The sequence below is a fragment of the Oncorhynchus mykiss genome, chromosome 25 (genome assembly GCF_057628025.1).
Source record: "Oncorhynchus mykiss isolate SJ-2025 chromosome 25, ASM5762802v1, whole genome shotgun sequence".
In the NCBI taxonomy this organism is placed as follows: domain Eukaryota; kingdom Metazoa; phylum Chordata; class Actinopteri; order Salmoniformes; family Salmonidae; genus Oncorhynchus; species Oncorhynchus mykiss.
The window spans coordinates 40,489,671-40,515,359 of NC_143046.1; the positions used below are offsets into that span (position 1 = coordinate 40,489,671).

At 43.4% G+C, this 25,689-nt stretch overlaps 1 protein-coding gene across 50 annotated transcripts in view; it reads right to left on the reverse strand.

Annotated features, from left to right (window-relative positions):
* The window catches only part of LOC110505152 (LIM and calponin homology domains-containing protein 1), a 155,528-nt gene that overhangs the window by 22,242 nt on the left and 107,597 nt on the right, over window positions 1-25,689 (reverse strand). For 25 of the 50 annotated variants that reach the window (XM_090219876.1, XM_090219883.1, XM_090219875.1 and 22 more), the window contains 2 exons: window positions 25,206-25,407; window positions 11,873-12,167 (listed from right to left, as the gene is read on the reverse strand). In XM_090219876.1, the coding sequence (XP_090076002.1) occupies window positions 11,873-12,167; window positions 25,206-25,407 (497 nt within the window). Of the gene's footprint in view, window positions 1-1,985; window positions 2,025-3,403; window positions 3,833-11,872; window positions 12,168-25,205; window positions 25,408-25,689 lie in introns of all 50 variants that reach the window. The other 25 variants (XM_090219867.1, XM_090219857.1, XM_090219856.1 and 22 more) reach the window with 3 other exon arrangements.

Below are 25,689 nucleotides of genomic sequence, written 5' to 3' on the forward strand. Positions count from 1 at the left end.
CATCCTCCAGCATGACCGGTTTGGCGGTGGGTCAGTCATGGTGTGGGGTGGCATTTCTTTGGGGGGCCGCACAGCCCTCCATGTGCTCGCCAGAGGTAGCCTGACTGACATTAGGTACCGAGATCAGATCCTCAGACCCCTTGTGAGACCATATGCTGGTGCGGTTGGCCCTGGGTTCCTCCTAATGCAAGACAATGCTAGACCTCATGTGGCTGGAGTGTGTCAGCAGTTCCTGCAAGAGGAAGGCATTGATGCTATGGACTGGCCCGCCCGTTCCCCAGACCTGAATCCAATTGAGCACATCTGGGACATCATGTCTCGCTCCATCCACCAACGCCACGTTGCACCACAGACTATCCAGGAGTTGGCGGATGCTTTAGTCCAGGTCTGGGAGGAGATCCCTCAGGAGACCATCCGCCACCTCATCAGGAGCATGCCCAGGTGTTTTAGGGAGGTCATACAGGCACGTGGAGGACACACACACTACTGAGCCTCATTTTGACTTGTTTTAGAGACATTACATCAAAGTTGGATCAGCCTGTAGTGTGGTTTTCCACTTTAATTTTGAGTGTGACTCCAAATCCAGACCTCCATGTGTTGATACATTTTTGTGTGATTTTGTTGTCAGCACATTCAACTATGTAAATAAAAAAGTATTTAATAAGAATATTTCATTCATTCAGATCTAGGATGTGTTATTTTAGTGTTCCCTTTATTTTTTTGAGCAGTGTATATAGTCATTGCGAATATGGGACCAAATACCTAACTTTTTACTACTTTAATGCACATAAGTGAATTTGTCCCAATAATTTTGGTCCCCTAAAATGGGGGAGCTATGTACAAAAATTGCTGTGATTTCATTGTATCATTTCAAATCCAAAGTGCTGGATAGAGAGACAAAACAACAACAAAAATGTTCACTGCCCCAATACTATTGGTGCTCATTGTATACACAGTATAGAAGCCTATCTATACAGAATAGCACAGAGCATCAAAGTCATACTCTGCAAGTATTTGACCCAGGTCTTATTTTGAGAACCACTGTGAGAGCCTCATACAGTGGCGTTACAGTGATGGTCCATGTCCTTATGTGTGAGTGTATGCGACATGCATCGTATGGTGAGCTCTCTCGTCTCTCTAGACATCCATGTTGCCTCCCACCATTTTCTAATGTTCCCGCTTCACACGTCTATACGTAACAGTACGTCAGTTTGGCATAGAGGACCTAAGTCCTCTGCCTATGTCACTACCTTACCCACTTGAATAAGATACAAAATAGTAACTAGCAGGATGGAGATCAAGGAGGTTGTTTTTAAGTGAGTGCATTTCACAAGTGGCTCGTTTGCGTCAACTACCTTAACTAAATCCACTGCAAAGGTTTTGCCTGCAAACGTTGGTTTCAAATCGCAATGTTCTGGCATGTCTGCTTTGTGATTTTTTGGGGGAGAGTTGTCTGTCTGAAGTTGTCTGTCTTTTTTTTTTTTTTTACCCTTAGCGAAGTCGCCAAAAGAGTCCGTCACTGAAACCGGACCCTAGTCACTGCTGTTGCCTAGAGTCGGGTTTGCGAGACTATGAGCTCTCCACAAGACACAGGGGAGCGATAGAGGCACGTCCCATTCCACATTAGACCCTTGAAGGATAGAAGAGACAAAGTGACTCGGTGAGGCACGTCTTGAGTTCCAACGCTTGCTTTTGTGTGTGCGAGCGTGAGGCTCGCAGATAACGGCGAAGCTGGTTAGAAACACATTTGAAAGTCAACCGCTAGTCCCGCTCCACTTCTCGTATATCTGAACGGATCGGATGGGTGCAATATGGTTACAAGTCCAGTAAGGTCAGAGTTTCCACCATATTGCTTAAACCTATCAGCTCCTTACAGATCTACTAGAAATGTCTAGAGGTTGCGCTCTAGGGATCTGTGCATACTAAGCAGGTGTGGTTTAGCAGGGCAGGTGTGTGAGACCGATGGGTAACGAAGAACCACTTACTCTGGGTCATCTGATACACTAGCAGCTCTGTGACTGAATCTACGAAAGCAGAGACATGGAGAAAGAGCACAAACACCAATGAACAAACACACAATTACAACACAATGCAATATATACAGACACGAGCCCACAACTACACAATGCAATATATACAGACATGAGAATAGTATAACAAAAAAAAAGTGTGATGGAATATATAGGGGGGCGTGTTAAAAACACCTCTAGGCTTAATGTACTTGTGTGGGTTACCGTTGACAACAGTATGAGTTCTTAGAAAACGAGCGTGCATGCTTAATGAGATACGGTAGATTTAGTGTTATTGAAAAGTCAGTAATTGCTGTCTTAAATGGCAAAACATTTAAGGCAACAAGATCTGCGGATCCAAGTTAATAAAAAGTGTCCATTTGAACACAAGGTGGCGCTCTAGTCAAAAATACAGCCAGCTGAGTACTTGGGAGAAAAACCACTGAATTCACTGCACTAATATAGGCCTCGGCAGCATATTGTGTGGTGCAGATGGAAATGATCTCATGGTGCAGTCTAAAACAAAACTATCAATCAAAGCATGCATCTTTTATTAGCCTGCTCATAACCCATCTTCAAAGCTGGGGTTCGTCAACTTTTGCGACCGCGATACCCAAATAGGCGGTTTGGGCTAACCGGGTTTGGGATTAACTTCTAGGTTCACAGAGAGCTTTGAAAGCTGGATTTCTGATGTTGGGAAGGGTGTGAGTGAAAATGTGGCTTGTGGTCCTATTAAGACTGGCCACAAGAAAGCAGGAGACCCAGTGAAGAGAGGTCTTATGAAATGGAAAGCAAATATATTGTTTAATGGGCTGTATGTATTTGTCATGTCTGCCATACAGAGAGCGAAAATACATTTTCTACTGCTACCAGTGTCGTTTTTGAGGGAGTTGCTTCAAACAGTGTGTATTGGAAAAGGTCAATGTCAAAGGTCATCATGCAAGGTTATTAAAAGGTCACATCTATGACAGGTCACCGTCATGTCTTGCTCACATGCTCAAAAATATAAAAACCGGAATGAACAAATCAAATACTAAAAAGAAAGTATTAGCTTCCATGCATCCAAAAGCAACACACTTCATTCAGACTTTAAACTCTTTCCTTAGCCTGCTCAGTTCAAAGCAGCTGAAATGATCTAATTCTGCCACTTGCGAAAGGTCATGCAATCTTCACATATGCCATCCAGAGGTGTGTATCACCGAGGTCACGGCCGCATGCTTACGAAGCAGGATTTCTAAATGTCTTCTGAAAGATCATTGGTAATGTAGTTCCCAGTATCTGATCTGTGTAGGCCGGGAGAAACCCAATGGCCATTAAGGTGTGATGCTCCTCTCTTAGACAACAGACAATTTCGTATCGGTCACTCAATCCTAGTCGATGGACGACAGGCTCACATTGGCTGGAGGTCATCGTCGAGCCAAGATGGACGTCTCGCCACCTCCGGTTTGTCGCCCTCGCGACCTTCAACCTCCGACTTGCCCATGCGACCCAGGCAGGCGACCATCAGTGTGGTGGTTGCCCTGGCTGCAGGAACGGGCAGGAACTGGCTTGGACCGGTAGTGCTGCTGTGTTTTGGCGAGGTAAGGGCGTGGCGAGCCCACATGTCGTTGTTCCTCCCGGTGTCTGTCGCCAGGGATATAGCCAACCCCACCTTCTTTGGACCTGCCTCCTCCCTATCCATCATGGGAGGGAACTTCCTGGTTGTTTCCGGGCTGGCCCCGGCGCTGGGGGGGCTCGTCACGACGATGGAGGTCGTCATGGGGCTGGTTGTCAGGGACGACAGGCGGTATAGTTCCTCGGAGCATGAGCGGGCGGGGGTACTGCTGAGAGAGTGGTTTGGTTAGCATTGACCAAGGTTGTAGTTAAGGAAGGCCATTTGACATTATTTCACTATTCAAATAATATCATTACATTTTTGGGGATATCTGGATATTCAAAGTTATTTTAAAACAGCAGAATGCTGCTTTTCTCCTTAGTTTTTGGCTAAAAAGAACAGTGAAAGAGATGTCTGATTTTCGCCATGATAGAACTGATTCTGTTACAAAAAGGTTTTCTGGTGAGTGTTTTGTATTGATCTGTGTCAGGTTTTGTGGAAACTCTGGTGTGTGTCTGTAATTGATATCTGAAGTGGGGAAAATAGCATACCGATGTCAGGGCAGACCACAGCTCTAAATGCGCAGCAGTAGCTCAACACCGTACATTCAAAGTTGGTTTAATCAAATGAAGTATTGCAAATGTCATTGTATATTCTTGTAGGAAACAATGTCACAAGGATTGTGTAATTTAATTTATAACAAAGCATTGTCAAAACAGGCCTACCATTTATTTCTCTCCACAAATGAACACGCACTCAAGTAATCAAAGATATTGCTTAGATATCCGGATATTCGATGAACCGTGCCTATCCCTGGTCATAATATAAAGACCTTGGCATTGTCTCGGAACTCACCCCACTGGGCACAGATGTCAGTTCAACATCTAGTTTTGATTTACATTTGGTTGAGTTGCCAACATAAGTTGCCAACCTCGATTCAACGTGAAATCAACAAAAAATGCCACCATGTCATTGGATTTAGGTTCAAAGTTGGGTGAAAATGACGTGGAAACAATGTTGATTCAAACAGTTTTCGCCCAGTGAGACATTAGATGTGGAACATAGGTTTGTGAACGAAAGCAGAAAAAAACAGTATTGACTCACAAAGAAAGTATTGGCTATATCTAAGCAGCTCTGGTAAACCCCAAAGATACATTCTAAGGACCACATGAGTGATTACTCACGAAACCCAGGCCAAAAACACCATGATTTGGGCGATTTTCACAAAATGTAATCTATAGAACAGTCCTTAAAAAAAAAAAAAAATTAGGGGGTGGTTCAGCTTTAATATTTCAAGTAGATTGTGGCTTCTATTAATGTAAATGTCTGCATAATTTCCAATCCATCATATATATGTATTTTTTTTTCTCCAAGTAGTATATACATTTGTAATATACACTGCTCAAAAAAATAAAGGGAACACTAAAATAACACATCCTAGATCTGAATGAATGAAATATTCTTATTAAATACTTTTTTCTTTACATAGTTGAATGTGCTGACAACAAAATCACACAAAAATGTATCAACACATGGAGGTCTGGATTTGGAGTCACACTCAAAATGAAAGTGGAAAACCACACTACAGGCTGATCCAACTTTGATGTCATGTCCTTCAAACAAGTCAAAATGAGGCTCAGTAGTGTGTGTGGCCTCCACGTGCCTGTATGACCTCCCTACAACACCTGGGCATGCTCCTGATGAGGTGGTGGATGGTCTCCTGAGGGATCTCCTCCCAAACCTGGACTAAAGCATCCGCCAACTCCTGGACAGTCTGTGGTGCAATGTGGCGTTGGTGGATGGAGCGAGACATGATGTCCCAGATGTGCTCCATTAGATTCAGGTCTGGGGAACGGGCGGTCCATAGCATCAATGCCTTCCTCTTGCAGGAACTGCTGACACACTCCAGCCACATGAGGTCTAGCATTGTCTTGCATTAGGAGGAACCCAGGGCCAACCGCACCAGCATATGGTCTCACAAGGGGTCTGAGGATCTGATCTCGGTACCTAATGTCAGTCAGGCTACCTCTGGCGAGCACATGGAGCTGTGCGCCCCCCCAAAGAAATGCCACCCCACACCATGACTGACCCACCGCCAAACCGGTCATGCTGGAGGATGTTGCAGGCAGCAGAACGTTCTCCACGGCGTCTACAGACTCTGTCATGTCTGTCACGTGCTCAGTGTGAACCTGCTTTCATCTGTGAAGAGCACAGGGCGCCAGTGGCGAATTTGCCAATCTTGGTGTTCTCTGGCAAATGCCAAACGTCCTGCACGGTGTTGGGCTGTAAGCACAACCCCCACCTGTGGACGTCGGGCCCTCATACCACCCTCATGGAGTCTGTGCTCCTTCTGCTCCTCCTTGCACAAAGGCGGAGGTAGCGGTCCTGTTGCTGGGTTGTTGCCCTCCTACGGCCTCCTCTACGTCTCCTGATGTACTGGCCTGTCTCCTGGTAGCACCTCCATGCTCTGGACACTATGCTGACAGACACAGCAAACCTTCTTGCCACAGCTCACATTGATGTGCCATCCTGGATGAGATGCACTACCTGAGCCACTTGTGTGGGTTGTAGACTCCGTCTCATGCTACCACTAGAGTGAAAGCACTGCCAGCATTCAAAAGTGACCAAAACATCAGCCAGGAAGCATAGGAACTGAGAAGTGGTCTGTGGTCACCACCTGCAGAACCACTCCTTCATTGGGGTTGCCTTGCTAATTGCCTATAATTTCCACCTGTTGTCTATTCCATTTGCACAACAGCATGTGAAATGTATTGTCAATCAGTGTTGCTTCCTAAGTGGACAGTTTGATTTCACAGAAGTGTGATTGACTTGGAGTTACATTGTGTTGTTTAAGTGTTCCCTTTATTTTTTTGAGCAGTGTATATATATATTCCTTCATTACTTTCCCTAACCCTACCACCCCTCCCCTAATTGTAGTAAACTAATGGACACCAACCCTTAGGCTTCTACTTCCAGCTTATACATACTATATACATTTTACGGACACAGCATACTTTACATTAGTCATCTTTTGTTTGTTTCTACTCCCATCCTTCAGATATCTTCAACCTCTCTCTTCTATCTCTATACACCACCCAGTTTTGAGTTCTATTTGCCATTTACAGTGGCAAGAAAAAATATGTGAACCCTTTGGAATTATCTGGATTTCTGCATAAATTGGTCATAAAATTAGATCTGATCTTCATCTAAGTCACAACAATAGACAAACAATAGTATTCCCCCCCCCCCTTCCTTGTCACAACACATCTGATTGGCTCAAACGCATTAAGAAGGAAATACATTCCACAAATGAACTTTTGACAAGGCACACCTGTTAATTGAAATGCATTCCAGGTGACTACATCATGAAACTGGTTGAGAGAATGCCAAGAGTGTGCAAAGCTGTGACCAAGGCAAAGGGTGGCTATTCGAAGAATCTCAAATATAAAATATATTTTGATTTGTTTAACACTTTTTTGGTTACTACATGATTCCATGTGCGTTATTTCATAGTTTTGATGTCTTCACTATTATTCTACAATAGTAAAAATAAAGAAAAACCCTTGAATGAGTAGGTGTTCTAAAACCTTTGACCAGTTAGTGTGTGTCAATAGATCTGCCAGAAACACATAAGGAGACTCGTCCAAAATAAAGAAGACCACAAACATCGCAAACAGCAGACTCCTGGCAAACATTGAAACCACGAATGTCTGGGCTTGGTTTTCACATGGAACGAGAGGGCAGCTGTGTGTCCAACACCAACAAAAGCAGTGCACCACAGCAAAGCTTATGTTTGGAAAGCTCCTCGGACATCCCCAGAATAACTATTTTTGTGTGTTCTAAATGGCACCATGCTCCCTATATAGTGCACTACTTTTGACCAGAGCCTTGTACTGCACTATATCAGAAACAGGATGCCATTTAAGACACAAGACTTGGAACATGCCCTATACATAAGTCATATTTCCACTTTAGAGTGTCGTTAGTCAGCCAAAATAGTGACAAGCCAGGTTTTCAGATATCAGTGAGGCCAGAGAGAGCAGACATATCCATAGAGTGGATCCAAATTCAACTCACAAATGGGCCCAAATGAGCATCCGTCATGTCTGTGTCAAAAAATAACAGGCAAAGTTAAACTCTTAGGAAACGGTTTACTGAATCCCTCAGAGTTTGTGTAAATAGTTGTCTGCAAAAGACCTTAAGTGTCTGCAAGGGCATGTTTAAAGGTGTCCTCACCAAAACAGTGTGAGCTTTAAAATGTTCTAAGATTGGGGCAAAGGTTTAATTAAGTTGGGGTCATTGGAACCGTGGCTTGATGAGCCAATAGCATCTTTACGGGAAAGTCTCTTGTCTGGGGATTTTTGGGTTGAGGGGGTTATTAAATGGAAACACTTTTGCCTGGGGGTTGTTAGGTTGGGACAAGGGGTAGGATTTAGGCTTCAGGGGTTAGGGCATACTGTGATTGGCACCTTTGCTCAGCAGTCCCAGTCAGGTGTATAGCCGTCTCCCCGTGGGTGAGTGTGAGGGTCTGTGAGCGTTGAGGGGGGTTGTAGGGGTGACGTTCATATTCCTCCTCCCTCTCCTTCCACTCCTGCCTCCAAGTGCATGCCGGAGACAGCTTCCCTTCCTCCTCTTTCCTCCCCTCCATTTCTTCCTCCTTCTCTTCTTCCTCGTTCCTGTGTTCTTCTTCTGACTGATTCTGTGGTTTGGGAAGGGGTTGGGCTTGGAGCTTGGGGGATGGGGACTCCATAGTGGCTACAAATGGGGGTACTTCTAGGGTGGGGAGTTCAGTCGGACTGTTATACACACACACACACACACGCACACACACACACGCACGCACACAAGGGGCAATCCCAACAACACCAACATGCAACCACGACACAGGTGGTACGACACAACACAGCACAAACCAAAGCCACAACACATATGTGAAACACACAGCCGTTACCACAAAAGCCAGCCACAGAGTGTGGTCATGTGGACAACGACAATGGGAGTAGTAAATAGAAACCCCAACACATGCCCGGTGGGAAAGGGGGGAAAAGGAGGAGGAGCAAAGAAAGAAGACAACAAAAACAAACATCACACGTGATAATGACACAATCTCAAATCATTTGAACAGTCACTGAAAAGCAGAACCCCAGCTGAACGAAGGATAATGTACTGGTCAGTATTGGTCAGTCAGGGACCCGGTGACCTCAGAAAGAAGCTCAGGCCAATCTCATGATGTCATGCAAGCGCAAGCACAAATACAAACTCGCACAAGAATACACTGACAAATGGACACATAAAGTAGTCATGGACGTACTCAGATAGGTATGGTGTGACCTTACACACCCACATGCAGGTTTAGACTTATGTGCACACACACACACACACACACACACACACACACACACACACACTTGTGCCTTATTCACTTCCACTGACAGAAAGATGATTTCTGCTGAATGCTTCTGGGCTCGAAGAAGGTCATCCCTCCTCCTTATTGAGAAGCCTGTATCATCGGTGTGAGAGTGGTGTGTAGGTGTTATGGCAAAAGTCAGGTTTAAACTAATGAGATTAATATCAAACCAAGCCATGTCAACAAGGTCAGATACAGGAGCAAAGGCCCAATTTAGTAGGTGAAGTCTAGCGTAAATAAATATACACACACATGCACACGCACACACATACACACACTCGAACGTACAATACCAGTCAAAGGTTTGGACACAACTACTCAATCAAGGGTTTTTATTTATTTATTTACTATTTTTTACATTGTAGAATAATAGTGAAGACATCAAAACTATGAAATAACACATATGGAATCATGGAGTAAACAAAAAAGTGGTAAACAAATCAAAATATATTTTATATTTCAGATTCTTCAAAGTAGCCACCCTTTGCCTTGATGACAGCTTTGTACACTCTTGGCATTCTCTCAACCAGCTTCACCTGCAATGTTTTTCCAACAGTGCTGAAGGAGCTGAGAACTTCGTGCTGAGCACTTGTTGGCTGCTTTTCCTTCACTCTGCAGTCCAAGTCATGCCAAACCATCTCAATTGGGTTGAGGTCAGATGATTGTGGAGGCCAAGACATCTGATGCAGCACTCCATCACTCTCCTTCTTGGTCAAATAGCCCTTACACAGCCTGGAGGTGTGTTGGGTCACTGTCCTTAAAAAACAAATGATAGTCCCACTAAGCACAAACCAGATGGCGTATCGCTGCAGAATGCTGTGGTAGCCATGCTGGTTAAGTGTGCCTTGAATTCTAAATAAATCACTGGCAGTGTCACCAGCAAAGCACCCCCCTGCCATCACACCTCCTCCATGCTTCAGGGTGGGAACCACACATGCAGAGATCATCCGTTCACCTACTCTGCGTCTCAAAGTCAAGGCGGTTGGAACCCAAAATCTCAAATTTGGACTCAGTCTAAAGGACAGATATCCACTGGTTTAATGTCCATTGCTCGTGTTTCTTGGCCCATGCAAGTATCTTCTTATTATTGGTGTCCTTTAGTGGTGGATCTCTGCAGCAATTCAACCATGAAGGCCTCTTTCATGCTGTCTCCTCTGAACAGTTGATGTTGAGATGTGTCTGTTATTTGAACTCTGTGGAGCATTTATTTTGACAGCGATTTCTGAGGCTGGTAACTCTAATGAACTTATTCTCTGCAGCAGAGGTAACTCAGGGTCTTCCTTTCCTGTGCCGGTCCTCATGCGAGCCAGTTTCATCATAGCCCTTGATGGTTTTTGCAACTGCACTTGAAGAAACTTTCACAGTTCTTCAAATGTTTCGGATTGATTGACCTTCATGTCTTAAAGTAATGAGGGGCTGTCGTTTCTCTTTTGCTTATTTGTTCTGACTTTGCCATAATATGGACTTGGGTCTTTTACCAAATAGGGTTATTTTGTATACTACCTGTACCTTGTCACAACACAACTGATTGGCTCAAACGCATTAAGAAGGAAATAAATTCCACAAATTAACTTTTAACAAGGCACACCTGTTAATTTAAAGGCATTCTAGAGACGACCTCATCAAGCTGATTGAGAGAATGCCAAGAGTGTGCAAAGCTGTCCTCAAGGCAAAGGGTGTCTATTTTGAAGAATCTCAAATATAAAATATATTTAGATTTGTTTAACACTTTTTTGGTTACTACATGATTCCATATGTGTTATTTCATAGTTTATGTCTTCACTATTATTCTACAATGTAGAAAATAGTACAAATAAATAAAAAAACTTTGAAAGAGTAGGTGTGTCCAAATGTTTGACTGTACAAGCACACACACACGAGCACGCACACAAACGTGTGCATACACACACACATATTTTTTTGCAATCTACTGAAATATTACAAGATGAGCGGAACGAGACAGATGTTTGTTTCATGAAAACCTCAATACTCTGTTTTGATATCTGTTTCCAACAACACTCAACCGAGTCATATAGTAGCAAAAATCGGTCACACATTTTAGTAGTCACCTATTTGTGTCTGAATAGCAAAATGCCTCGCCAGTTGCTGGCTTTTCTCTCAGTGCTTCAGTCTCGGCCAATCCAAACACACATCTGGTCTCCATCAGCCCATCCCTTCATGCCACCACTATACACTTTCTATTTTATTTTTCCTTTTCTTAAACATGCGTGTTTCACATCAGACAGGACATTCCCAGTCTCCCTTGTGCAATGGGGGAATTACAATATGAAGGAAAATTGGCTGGGGGTAGCTGTTTTTAAAGTGCTGTGTCAGGGCTGGTGGAAGAAACAACATATCGGTGATACGTATAGAAGCTAGACACTTCTAGAAAAGAAAGAATAAGCGAGTTTGCTTTGTCTCGATGGTACCAAAGAAAGTGCTGTTAGCGTGAACATTTTGGGCTAACGTTTGGATTGATTGAAAACGGTTATCACTTTAGTGAACAATACTTTCTCAATATACTGCATGACAAATATTTATAACCAGCATATAGATAGTGATGACCTTCTACTGCTTCTACTGCTATTGAAATAACCCTACACACTATCTATTGGCTTGGGTCTGTCTATATTGTTCTGTCAAAGTGTAGCAGGTGTTACAGGTCAGTAAAAGTTCCCCACGGAGGAAAGAATGCCAACAACACATTTAACAAATTACACCATGGCTATGTTCCAATATCCATACTAGCATTCCACTTAGAATCCAATACATTGCTTGTGGATATTGGGACAGAGCCTACTACCACCACAACATTCAATCTATCACTTCTACCACTACTACAACTGCATCACCAATGCTCACCTGAAGGGTCTATTGCTTCCTATGGGCGAGGTGGCGGTACTCCAGCTCTTGCGGCCGCCCCCGCCCACTCGGCCCCCGTCCTCCTCCCGACCCTCACGGTCGCCCCTCTTCCGGCGCAGCGGTGTGGGCATGTAGCCACTGGCATTGCTCTTGTTGGGCAGGTACTGGTTGAAGGGCACCATCACTCTGGGCTCGCTCACCGAGGTCCGCCGTGCCAGCATGTCATCCTTGCGCACGTCCGGCAGCTTCCTGCCCCCGTGGGGTCCGACGTCGGACTCTGAGTCGCTGCCGCGGCCTGGTGGGTGCAAGAGAGGGAGAGACTTTGACTTTTGATCCGTCTTCATTGAGACCTTCTCATTTGCTTAAAACCCCCATGAAACCTTGGCCTACCCCCGTGAGAGCGTGCGTGCGAGAGAGAGAGAAAGAAAAGAAAGAGAAAGAAAAAAAAGAGAAACGAGAGAAAGAGGGGGGAGAGAGAGACAAAACAGAAAGCAAAAAGAGAATAAAAAAAATTCTACATCAGTAAGCATATTTCCATAAACAGTTTTTAGGCGGGTAAAGTCATACTGTCAACAACAACAAAAAACACAACAGCTATGATGGAAACAGGAAGTGTCTGTACAATTTCAGAAATGTTGATAGACAATTTGTCCGTTTGACAAGGTAGTATCTTTTTGTGTCGGTAAAATGAATTATGCGGCAAATTGCGGTGGAAACCATTTAATGCACAATTGTTGATAGATGAACCATGTCGAGGTAAATTTGCAGTCACGCGATGCTATGTCGTGTTGTTGTCTGACTATGACTTGAAAAAGCATGCACCGTTTATTAGGCTACAGATTAAATCAATTATGATGAACATGACAGGATGGCGAAAGTACTTTCCAATAAATATTGAGGGTCTTCATTTGTATGCTAGTGACATGATGATCATGCTGCCAATGAACAAATAAGAATGATCTTGCTCTTATCCATCTCACCTAACCTGTCAACTTAATCAGCGAACTGTTGTTTAGAGAGCATGCACACATGTGCCATTTATCGCAACAGTTTGTGTGACAAACCCATTGATAGAATGGAAAATGCACTGGAAACGCATTGAATGTGTTTTTTATATTCAGTACATGATAACTTTAGCGCAAAAGTGTTTTTTTTATGTGCACCACGTCATCACGTAGTGTACATAAAGTCAGTTTCGATGGAAACAAGAATGAACAAGAATTAACATGAATGAATTTTTCGAATAATCTGTCTCAAAATTGGATGGAAACCTAGCTAGTGTTTCACAATCGGGCCACTTTCATTGGTTTTCATTTCAATTATCCTATCCAATCACTGACCTCTGAAATTGGACAGATGCTACTGAAAGTAGTCCACAGGTAAGCTAGAAACATCCTAATGGTTATATATCCTCACTAAAATGGACAATTGAACAGCAAGACAGCTTCTAGATTGTCCCTTTAAGAGCTCTGAGTCTGAAATAGCCATAGACTGTATAACAGGAAATAAACCACAAGAATCAGAATGAAAGAACATTCAGGAGTCCCCCAGGACATGGCCTAGATGATAATGTGACTTGCCGGTCTAGCAGTGAAGTAACGTTTTAACCACCTATGCACCTTACCGGGTTTTCTCAAACAAAATGTACAGTAAACTTTTTATGGGTTAAGGTAGATACTTTAGCATTGCTCTTGCAACCATAAATCAACCGAAAATTGTTGGAATACCAAGGGCATTAGACAGCACATACAATATCAATCATCTTTAAGAGTTTACTCTTTCGCGAACTCAAAGGCACTTGATTGCACCGCACGGTTGAAAAGAATGCATTTGATGAAAATGTTTGCCACAATATCAGCCTTTTCTGTCGGCAGTAACACCTGGTCATGCTGAAGCGCATCCCACAAGGTCTCCCCCCTGCTCCACCACGTAGATTCCTCCCCAAGATGTTCACCACATGTGTTCCTAGTATCCCACCCTTCAGCACAGTACCACGTACACTCTGTGCAATAGGTTAGGTCAAGCACACAATCTCCTCTGTTTGTCACATTCACTGTTGCTGAGACTGAATCTTCTAGAGTCAACCAGTTCACTTAGTACTTTTTATTCTAAGAGTTTAAGTCTATCTAGAACCTAAAAGGGTTCTTCGGCTGTCCCCATAGGAGAACCCTTTGAAGAACCCTTTTTGGTTCCAGAAAGAAGCTTTTTGGGTTCAATGTAGAACTATTTCAACAGAGGGTTCTACATGGAACCCAAAAGGGTTCTACCTGGAAACAAAAAGGGTTATCCTATGGGGAAAACCAAATAACCCTTTTGGAACCCTTTTTTCTAAGTGTGTAGAGATTTCTGCTTCCCAAATGGCACCCTATTCCCCTTACATAGTGCACTATTTTTGACGAGAGCCTTATGGATCCTGGTCAAAAGTAATGTACTATTGGGTGCCATTTGTGATGCAAAGATTGACTTTATGGTAGGATCAAGGCTAGAAAGAGGCCTCAAGCTACTTCTGCTTCAAACTGACCGTTGATTCTAAAGTAGAGGGGTTTGACCATTCAACTGCTTCAACTGAAGCAGGTGCCACTCATGCATGCAGCCCATATTGACTGACATGTGGTCTACTGTTAACATGTGTGCACCATGGTACCATACACTGTAAAGTAGGGATGCATGATATATCGGTGAACATATCGGAATCGTCCGATATTAGCTAAAATCGGTATCATCGGTATCGGCCCGATGTCTAGTTTAACGCCGACGTGCAAACCGATGTCAAAGCTGACGTGCATACCTACATAATGACGTAATGACGCCACGTAAAATGTTGCACTACACGTGCAACACAACATTCCTAACCTGGCCCACAATGTCTGCTGTGTGGATCGAGCAGTCAACAAGTCGAGCAGTCATTTGAATGAGTAAGAACATTTCAGCAAGACAACTCAAAGGCGAAAACCATCAACGGCAAGATAATGGAATTCATTGCCCCTTGGCAATCTGTTGTGAGTGATGTTGCCTTTCGCCCGACTGGTCGAGCACCGGTACACACTACCAGGTGCGTGATTCTTCAGATGTTACCCTACTGGAGTTCCACAGTGATAGCGGGCACTGCTATTAGCTTCACGACCAACAAACTATGGAATGGTGTTTGGGTCTTTAAGTGTCAAAAAAGATACACGGCAAATAACACTATTTGACCCGTTAAATACGCTTTTAATTTGACACGTCAAATAACAGTTCTATTATAGAATGTTGTGAGTTCTGAATTTGCACGTGCAAGCTAAGTGCCACCACTACTATCAGTAGCACAGTCAGTGCTGTACAAAAAAAGTCTGCAAACAAGCAAACACCGGCCACGAACGATGTGTTTGCAATACTGCGTTGGTAATAAAGTATTATTTGTTCGACCGCAACTTCTGGGGTCGCTAGCTAGCTTTAGCTTGGTACCTAGCTAGCACCAATACAACCAGCCTGAAAACAATGACCAGTAGGAAGTGCAGTCATTTTCATTATTCTTAGCAATGATTTAGGAATCCTTGTGAGTAAGTATTAGCTAGGTAGCCACTTGTTGCTCGCCTATTGAAATTCAGTTCATGAAAATATATAGCTAGTCAGCTACTTAATCCTGTTGCCCAAAGCTAACGTTATAAGCAGCCAGCTAGCTTCATCTGGCTAGTGATGCTCGACCAGAACGGGTTATGTGTTGTGAAGCTAGCCACAATAAGGATTAGGCACAATAATGGAATTTGCGATTTGCCTTCAAAATAAAAGTACCTTGAAAGTGATGCCAAAGGTTACAATTGGCGGAATAATGCCATATTTAGACTATATAATGACAAACAAGGTTGGAATGTGAAGCAATGTAATAGGGTGTCAGTCTATTCGGTGACACCCACAGAACCTTGTAACCTTAATTAGCTAGGCAAGCCAGTTAAGAACAAATTCTTATTTACAATGACGGCCTACCCCATCCAAAGCCGGATGACGCTTGTGCCAATTGCTGCCCTATGGGACTCCCAATCATGACCGGATGTGATACAGCCTGGTTTCAAACCAGGGGCTGTAGTGACGCCACTTACACTGAGATACAGTGCCTTAGACCACTGCGTGCATGTGTGTGTGTTAACTATTTAACTGTACTAGAATGCTTAAAAGGCCGCTAACATTTTTAATATCATTATTGTGTTTTTTTGGCAATGAAAATATTGAATATCGGTATCGGCCAAAAATGTCATATCGATACATCACTACTGTAAAGACCTGTACAATGGGTCAATGGACAATGGGTCAATGCCATACCTGAATCTCAATACTGTAGGTTCCCGTGTTTCTTTATTTTTCTGTATGATACCATGGGGTCACATATGTTAGTACTAAAGCATGTGCTGGTGTGAGTGTGTGTGTGTGAGTTTGTGTGTATCAGGGTCGTTGTGTGTGCATTTTGGACAAGCAAACTTTTAAGAAATGAACTTTAAAACACGTCAGGCATGCGGAAAAACAGTTTTTCCCATCTCAGGCATTAAAATCCCTTGAACTTACCCGACCTTTCAAAAGTTTGGGGTCACTTAGAGATTCCCTTGTTTTTGAAAGAAAAGCTAATTTTTTGTCCATTAAAATATCATCAAATTGATCAGAAATACAGTGAAGACATTGTTAATGTTGTAAATGATTATTGTAGCTTGAAACGGCAGATTTTTTATGGAATATCTACATAGGCGTACAGAGGCCCATTATCAGCAACCATCACTCCCGTGTTCCAATAGCACGTTGTGTTAGCTAATCCAAGTATATAATTTTAAAAGGCTAATTAATCATTAGAAAAGAAAAACAAATCTAATTCCCTTTAGTTCTCTTCGTTGTTGGTGCATTGGGGGGGGGGGGGGGGCTCTTGGGGGTGGGGAATGGAATGATTGTAAAACAAATAATTTTGGGGGAGGGGGGGGCTGTGGGAGGGGTCTCGAATGGTTGAGGGACAGCTATTGGGGAACCGTGGGGGGGGGGGGGGTGTATTGTATTTTGCAACACTCATATTCACAGTTTTTGGCAAGGTGAGAGATATGTCAACGTGCCCTTGAGCAGGGCATTGACCCTGGATGCTTCTGCGTGTCACTCTGAATGGGAGTCTGTTGGATGACTGGTATGATGTCGTTGTTGAGCGGCTTCACTGCAAGTATATTGTATGTTTTGGATATTCAATAAAAAAAATGTTTAAAATAAATAAATAAAGCTTGAGGTGTTCAGATCACAAAGAAGAACATTCGTGAGACGCAGAAAAAATGTAAAGATGCTGGAGAAGTGCTTGACACCGTCTGTCAAGCATGCTGGGGGCAATGTGATGGTCAGGTGCTTTTGGTGGGAGATTTGTACAGGGTAAAAGGGATCTTGAAGAAGGAAGGCTATCACTCCATTTTGCAACGCTCCATTTTGCAACACTCATGTTGAACACTATTACTGCATACAGAGTGAGTCCATGCAACATATTATGTGACTTGTTAAGCACATTTTTTACTCCTGAACTTATTTAGGCTTGCCATAAGAAAGGGGCTCAATACTTATTGACTCAAGACATTTCAGCTTTTCATATTTTTATTAATTAGATTTTTTTCTTGAAAAACAAAGTTCCACTTTGACATGATGGGGTATTATGTAGGCTGGATAACAGGGTTGAGGTGAAGATCAGCCATTTCTCCTCGTGTGGTGAAGAGCATTGGACCACATGGTGTAAATTAAATGAGGAATTATACATATCTTCCACATCTAACAAATAAAATCTTTGCTAACATTAACTGAGGGAACAGAGTTGACGTGTTGAGCTAGACCACCTCAGTCAAAGATAAAACAATTATAAACTGACCATAAAGACAGAGAATACTAACTTCCTTTCCCACCATGCTGTTCAGGAGGCCCAAACGAAGTCATGTGCCGTGAAAAATGTAACTTGGTGGAATTGTCAATTATTTTAAAGGGGTAAATTGTTTGCATAAGAGGGACAGACGTAAATGCATCACTAATCCCATAAATATAAAAAAATATCTTCAGAAATGTCTTTGTTAAAGCAACAAAATAACTAGGTCTTTCAAAAAAAAAAAAAAAATTAATTGAATATTAAAACATAGAATCTCCCTGCAGCGAAGACGCTCAACATTTACATTACATTCAGTCACCTAGCAGACTCCCATCCAGAGCGACCTACAGGAGCAACCAGGGTCAAGCACCCCGCCCAAGGGCACGTCGACTGATCTACCACTAAGTCAAAACTGGGACCCAAACCAGCAACCTATCGGTCTCCAGGCCAAGCTCCCAAACGCCAGGCCACCGACCATCCAAGATCCCCCGCACAGTTCCCCGGGAGCTGCTCCTCAACCATGAAAGCCTCCCTGTGCAACCCCCCCCCCCAACCTCTCCCTCCATTCTGTGTGTATGATATCATGGTTCCACACATGTTAAAGCACTACTGTGTGTCTGTGAAGTTCCTTGCCACGTGATTACAAATAAAACACATTTCAATGATATCATGTCACGTGATTACAAATAAAACACATTTCAATGACATCACATAACCCACTGTACTCAGCTCCATAGTTGTTGACTGTGGATGGAGCGGCTTTAGCAGAAAAGAGAGGGAAGAGAAGAGGGGAGAAAATAATAGGGAAGGGAAGACTAGAATAGGGATAGAGTACGGTAGCACAAAGATGTATATTTATCCACAATGTGTGCTGATCTACATAACTTTAACAAAAGAGGGCTGACGATATCAATTTCCTTTTGGAGATTAAATTAAAATCCCTTGTGTCCTCTAATTGTTTTTGGGATGGACTAAGTGAACTTACAGAGTGAGTGTGAGAGCTGAATTGGCGGTAGCAGCATAAGAAAGCCCTGGACCATGAAAAACTAGTTTGGTGTAGCTATTTTGTGTAAACAGTGATCATTTGGTGCCTTTCTTCTTGGTGTAATCAAACCTTGTATCATTGGCAGATCTCTGGTCTGCTCAGCTGTTCTCAGATCTAGTGTGTGGGCCTCTTGGAACTGTTCTAGAGTCAGAGTTAGATGAGCCCAGGGCTGGAGATGGTCTGGACATGAGGCACCATGGCATGGATAGTGAAACACATTTTAATGTACAGCTAGCCTCACTAAATTAATTTAGCCAAAACCACTCAATGTTAACCTACATAGAAAACCCAGCATCAATCAATGAATGTTTCCCTATAAACCAATAGCAAACAAACACCAACTACTTAACGTTTTATTACAATCCAATAGCAAACCAAACATCGACTTCTCAATGCTTCCCTACAAACTCAATATCAACCACTCAGCCTTTAGCAACAACAATAGCAAACCAAACATCAACCACCCAACTTTCCCTACAAACCAATAGCAAACCAAACAAATCAACCTCTCCCGCTCTAATCACTTTCACCCATAGACACAACATTTTCCTCCACACTTCCAGTTCCTTCCAAACAATAACACACCCTGGCCCTAGACAGGAAGCTTGGCCTCCTGTTGCAATTCGTTTTTACAGAATGTCAGCCCAAACATACATTTGTTGACGAACGTCGGAACCTTTTACAAGTATAAGTTAAAAGGCTGCGCTGCAATACACTGTGTGGTACTACTCGACGTCTTTCTCTGACTGGCATGACATTACAAAGCGACTTCTGATTCAGCCAAGCTATAATCCAGACTCCATTAGTTTCTTCGACGCAGCGAGTAACTATTCTTTACAGTTGTTTCCGACATTAGACTTTTCTCGCGGCATCAGATGTAACACGCGACACTTGCAAACACGGTGGACGCATTGCAAAATGGACGCTTGCATCCATTGTCCGGTAATGGAAGGACGTGCACCACCCACACCTAAACACACACACCGTGTAATACAGTATAATACAGTGAAAAACAGATAGTTGTTTGGCCCAGCAATAAGTGCGTCAGGAATTGTGAGAAAAGAGAGAAATAGAGCGTAGTGAGAATGCTGTTCATTGACGATACAGCTCACTGTTCATCACCATAGTCCCCTCCAACCATGGGACCCTGGGACACCTCCCTCTGCAACTGGATCCTGGACTTTCCAATGGGCCGACCCCAGGTGGTGAGGGTGGGAAACATTACCTATGCCATGCTGACCCACAACACGTGGGCCCCACAGGGGATGTGTGCTTAGTCCCATCCTGCACTCCCTGTTCACCCACGACTGTGTGGCCCACGCGCGACTCCCAACACCGTCATCAAGTTTGTTGACGACACGACGATGGTGGGCCTGATCACCGGCGATGATGAGACAGCCTACAGGGAGGAGCTCAGTGACCTGGCAGTGTGGTGCCAGAACAACAACCTCTCCCTCAATGTCAGTAAGACCAAGGAGCTGATCATGGACTACAGGAAACAGGCCCACATCCACATCAACGGGGCTACAGTGGAGCGGGTCGAGAGCTTTAAGTTCCTCAGTGTCCAAATCACTAAGGACTCAAATCAAATCCTATTGGTCACATACATGTGTTTAGCAGATGTTATTGCGGGTGTAGTGAAATGCTTGCGCTTTTAGTTCCGACAGTGCTGCAATATCTAACAAGTAATATGTAACAATGTTACAATATATACCCAATACACACAAATCTAAGTAAAGGAAAGGAATTAAGAATATATAAATATATGGACGAGCAATGTCAGAGCGGCATAGAGGCATAGACTAAAATACAGTAGAATAGTATAGAATACAGTATATACATGTGAGACTAGTAATGAAAGATATGTAAAAATTATTAAAGTGACATTATTAAAGTGACTAGTGTTCCATTTATTAAAGTGGCCAATTATTTCTAGTCTGTGTATATAGGCAGCAGCCTCTCTGTGCTAGTGATGGCTATTTAACAGCCTGATGGCCTTGAGATAGAAGCTGTTTTTCAGTCTCTCGGTCCCAGGTTTGATGCACCTTCTGGATGATAGCGGGGTGAACAGGCAGTGGCTCGGGTGGTTGTTGTCCTTGATGACTTTTTTGGCCTTTCTGTGACATCAGGTGCAAACTACGGGCAGGTAGTTTGCCCCCGGTGATGCATTGTGCAGACCCTCTGGAGAGCCCTGCAGTTGTGGGAAGTGCAGTTGCCATACCAGGCGGTGATACAGCCTGACAGGATGCTTTCAATTGTGCATCTGTAAAGGTTTGTGAGGGATTTAGGTGACAAGCGACAGTGCCTCTTCCCCCTCCAGAGGCTGAAAAGTTTTGGAATGGGCCCTCAAATCTTCAAAAAGTTATACAGCTGCTGTAACGGTATTCGTCGTCTGAAGAAGAGGAATCATCGGCGTGGTAAGTATTCATGCTTTCTTTATTAAAACTGAACACTAAAACAAAATAACAAAGGGAATAACCGAAACAGTCTTGAAAGGTGCAAAACACTAAACAGTAATTAACTACCCACAAAAACCCTGTGGGAAAAAGCTACCTAAGTATGGTTCCCAATCAGAGACAACGAAAGACAGCTGTCCCTGATTGAGAACCATACCCGGCCAAAACAAAGAAATACAAAAATATAGAAAAAGGAACATAGAATGCCCACCCAAATCACACCCTGACCAAACCAAAATAGAGACATAAAAAGCTCTAAGGTCAGGACGTGACAGCTGCACCAATTGAGAGCATCTTGACTGGCTGCATCACTGCTTGGTATGGCAACTGCACCGCCCTCGATCCCATGGCGCTACAGAGGGTGGTACGGACAGCCCAGTACATCACTGGGGCCGAGTTCCCTGTCATCGAAGACCTCTATATCAGGTGGTGGGAAAGGAAGGCCGGTAATCGCACAAAAGACACCCAAGCCATAGACTGTTCTCTCTGCTTCCGCATAGCAAGCGGTACCTGGAGCATCAAGTCTGACACCAACAGGCTCCTGGACAGCTTCTATCCCCGAGCCATAAGACTGCTAAAGAGTTTAACAAAATGGCCACATAGGCTATCTGCATTGACCCTTCTATTTCATTTTTTTCTCTATGCACAGTTTACACACATTTTACACACACGCACACACAATATACGCTGCTGCTACTCTGTTTATCATACTGTATATCCTGATGCCTAATCACTTTACCCCTATACATATCTAACCCTACCACTCCAGTGTAAATATGGTATTGGCACTAACCCAGGGAACTGACCCTGTATATAGCTACTGACCCTGTACCTGACCCTGTATATAGCTACTGACCCTGGAACTGACCCTGTAACTGACCCTGTATATAGCTACTGATCCTGGATCTGACCCTACATATAGCTTACTTACTTTTTCGTGTTGTTCTTATTTCGATTTCTTGTATGTTTCTGCTCCAGTTGACTTTTTATTTGATTTGTTATAGTACAACTGACTGATACAAAGTACTGCCTTGTTGGGAAAAAAGCAAGCAAGAAAGGTGTTTCACTGTACTCGTGCACATGGCAATAACAACTTGAAACATAACTAAAATCTGTGTGTGTGTGTTTCTGTGCACATATGTATATTAAAAGACTAAAGCAGGCTAGAGTCACTCTGGACAGGATGGTGTGGTTACGGTTAGGCCTCACTCTTGGCTCAGTCCCCCTTGAACAATCAGGTTTTGAAAATGCCCTGGTAGGACAATCAATCATAGGGCTTTAAAATACTGGGCATAAGAGTTTTCCTGGCTTCTCTATCCATACCTGGACAACACATAAAACATTCATATCATATATTTTTCCTCTGTTGTGTTTGATGGAGCGAGTTCCTCTGTTGGGATGGCATTGATAGATATGTTGCAGCTGCTATACAGAAGATGGTCCTCAGCAGCAAGCTGTTTGCTCCTCTGGTGCCAGTAAAGCAATTACAGGTGTGTTTTAGGACCATGTGGCCGCCTTTGAGATGGAGGTCAGGCTGTTTGCAACCAATGCTTTTCTAAAGCCGGTGAGACATGTTGAATTAGTTTTCATCCTATGATTTTGGCTCTAGCGTTTGAACGGTTTGGGCCATTAGCTACAATGACCCCATTCCTAAAAGGTAATCCTCTCAGGAACATATATGTGTTTTCTGTTGCCCTCTACAATGGCCACAAGCCACGCTGGACTCGTTAGAAGGGACTGTGACAAAACCGCACTCGGGGGGGAAAAGAATTGATCTTCCTGTTCTAAGAAAGATGAAATTAACAATGATCCAGATGATCTTCCTTCTGCTTTCCTGAACCTTCCAACACCACTCTGATGCATTTTAAATCACTCTGGCATTCTCATTCAGACAGAACTTTGGCATGACCCGATTTGGCATATTTTATTGTCACAGTATTTCTAAGGCCAGATTAAAAAGTTTCATCAATTAATTTGTACACATTCTTTTCGGATACCCCCAAGTGTCCTAAAATAGAGAACAAAATGGTCCATGTTGTCACTATCTTAAAACAAATCTGTGTTAATAAGGCAGTAATACAATACAGAAAATGCTTTTAGAGGAATTTACTGTAGGCTACCAGATCTGCCTCTAGCTCTCACCATTCCTAAAAGTGGTTATCAATCAAAGCCCTAATTAAAAGGTGCTTGTCAGACCAATGTGTCGGACCAATGTCATTACAAAATGCAGCCTAAATCACATGAATCAGCCAATAACTCCTCCTTCAGATAAATACCTGTGTAGCTCCTGTTCTGAGCACTCCTGTTCTTAGACTTCCAGTTTTCCATGTAACCTGATAGAAGTCTATGGGGGCAAGAGAGACTGTCATCCATAGTTTTGTTTAGTTTCAAAAGCCACTGCTAACTTGAGCTATGATACACAGGAGGACTAATACGGGAAAAACAGGGCTCTGAATTGAAGTGTCACAAAACAAACAACACCTCACAATGATGGGGTGCAAAGAACTGAACTAAATATTGTGTGATCATGACATACAGGCGTGTGAACAGGTGATCAGAATTCAGGTGAATGGGATCTGGAGAGTCAGCTGCATTCAGAGGATCTACGTGTTTGAGAGTGTGAGTTGGGAGCATTTACAGTCCACTGTGGTCGGACGCTTGTTTGATTGCCGATTTTGTGCCTTTATCAAAAGTCCCATCGGCTAACCTGATTTCAGATGTGTCCATGTAAAACAGGATTATCAGGGAAATCGTTCTATATGCAAAGCATGTAAACGTTTTAAACAAACTATTAATTAATCTGACTATCCACAATAATTGTATTATTGTGTGCATGTAACTGTGTTCATTGTTGATTATCGAATTACCTTTGTTTGGCCTCTTAACAATCAAATAATATAGATTTTTTAAGGATCTCTTACCTAGCTTGATTACTGTGGCCATTTTTGCTACAAGACCATGGGTCATGTTCAATTGGGTAGAAATGCAGGAAATGGCCTTTAGATGACCCTCCACTAGGTTTGGACCCCCCCACCTCTAAAACCAAAGTTGCGCCCCTGAATTTAACCACCAGCTCCAGTTAGCCCCGTGTGTGCTGTAGGACTATAGAACTATATCAATCATTAATGGTGTGTGTGTGTGTTTGTGTGCGCATGCTTGTGCATAAAAATATAGGCACAAGATTAAGTGTGCCCCTATACAGTATGACAGGCAGAAACACTCACACCCACTGTGACTAATAGGTATCAGTCCCAGGTATCATCATCTTGTGCAACACCACTCAAGACTGGAACAGATGAGATGCCGTGTAAAACACGACTCCCCTGAAATATGTTGCAACCTGTCAGTCAAGACTGCCATCTCCTCTCTCCACCGCCTGATTTCAATGTTCATTCTCTCTCTCTCAACACATGTCTCTTCAAGAGGGCCTTCAAAGAGATGTAACCCATGGCAACAACTCTAAACAGTCAGCCGCAACACCAAACCGCCTTTGTACAGATGTCAATAGCAGAGCTGGGCTGAGCTGGAAGACACCCTGCCAGATGATTTCATTGATACGAGACAGGGAGAGGTTGAAAAGTGCAGATAGGGACAGCTAGTTTCACGTCAGCTGATGGTGACCTTCCCCAATGAAACTGTATGTGCAAAATGGCTGCCATGCAACATTAAAGTGCACAAAGTAAAACATTGGTAGAGGTTGAGGGTAAGTCATTATGTGCTATGATGATACATGAACAAAATAGTTACAGCTATGCAAGCGGCAAGCCCCTAATGAGACAGGGTCATATTCATTAGTTCACACCTTAGCAAAAATCTTTAGCGACAGATTTATTTATTTTTTACAACAAAAACGAAGTTCAGGTAGACCCTCCCCGTCTCGGTCCATTTTTGTCCGTTTCGTTTCTAGTGAATATGACCCAGGTAGCACCAGAAAGTATGCGACAGTAAAAGCATGTGTGGTGTGACCTGTCCGGGCGTCTAGCGTCCTACCATCACTGCCGATGCCGCGGGCGACCAGTACGTCCGGCGAGGGCGTCTGTCTGGAGCGTGACCCGAGCGAGTCCAGGCTGTCGAAGGAGTCCTCTCGGCCGTGGCGAGGTGGGGAGAGCGAGTCGCTGCGCTCCGAGTCCCAGCTGTCAATGTAGCCGCTGTCCCGTATGCTGCGTTGGGGGCTCTCCGTTTCCTCTGCCTCCTAACACACACACACACACACACACACACACACACACACACACACACACACACACACACACACACACACACACACACACACAAAAAAAACATCCACCACGTCAATGTAAATTTTTTTGTGTTGAGATTATCCCAATATCCCATCCAATCCGGATCCATCACTCACCATGATTCCTCCAACTTGGACAATTACATTCACTTCCTCTCCCTCTCTCAGATTTGAATAGATTTTCTACCTCTGTCTCTCTTCTACCTCTGTGTCCTGGTCTGTGGCCTCCTTGGT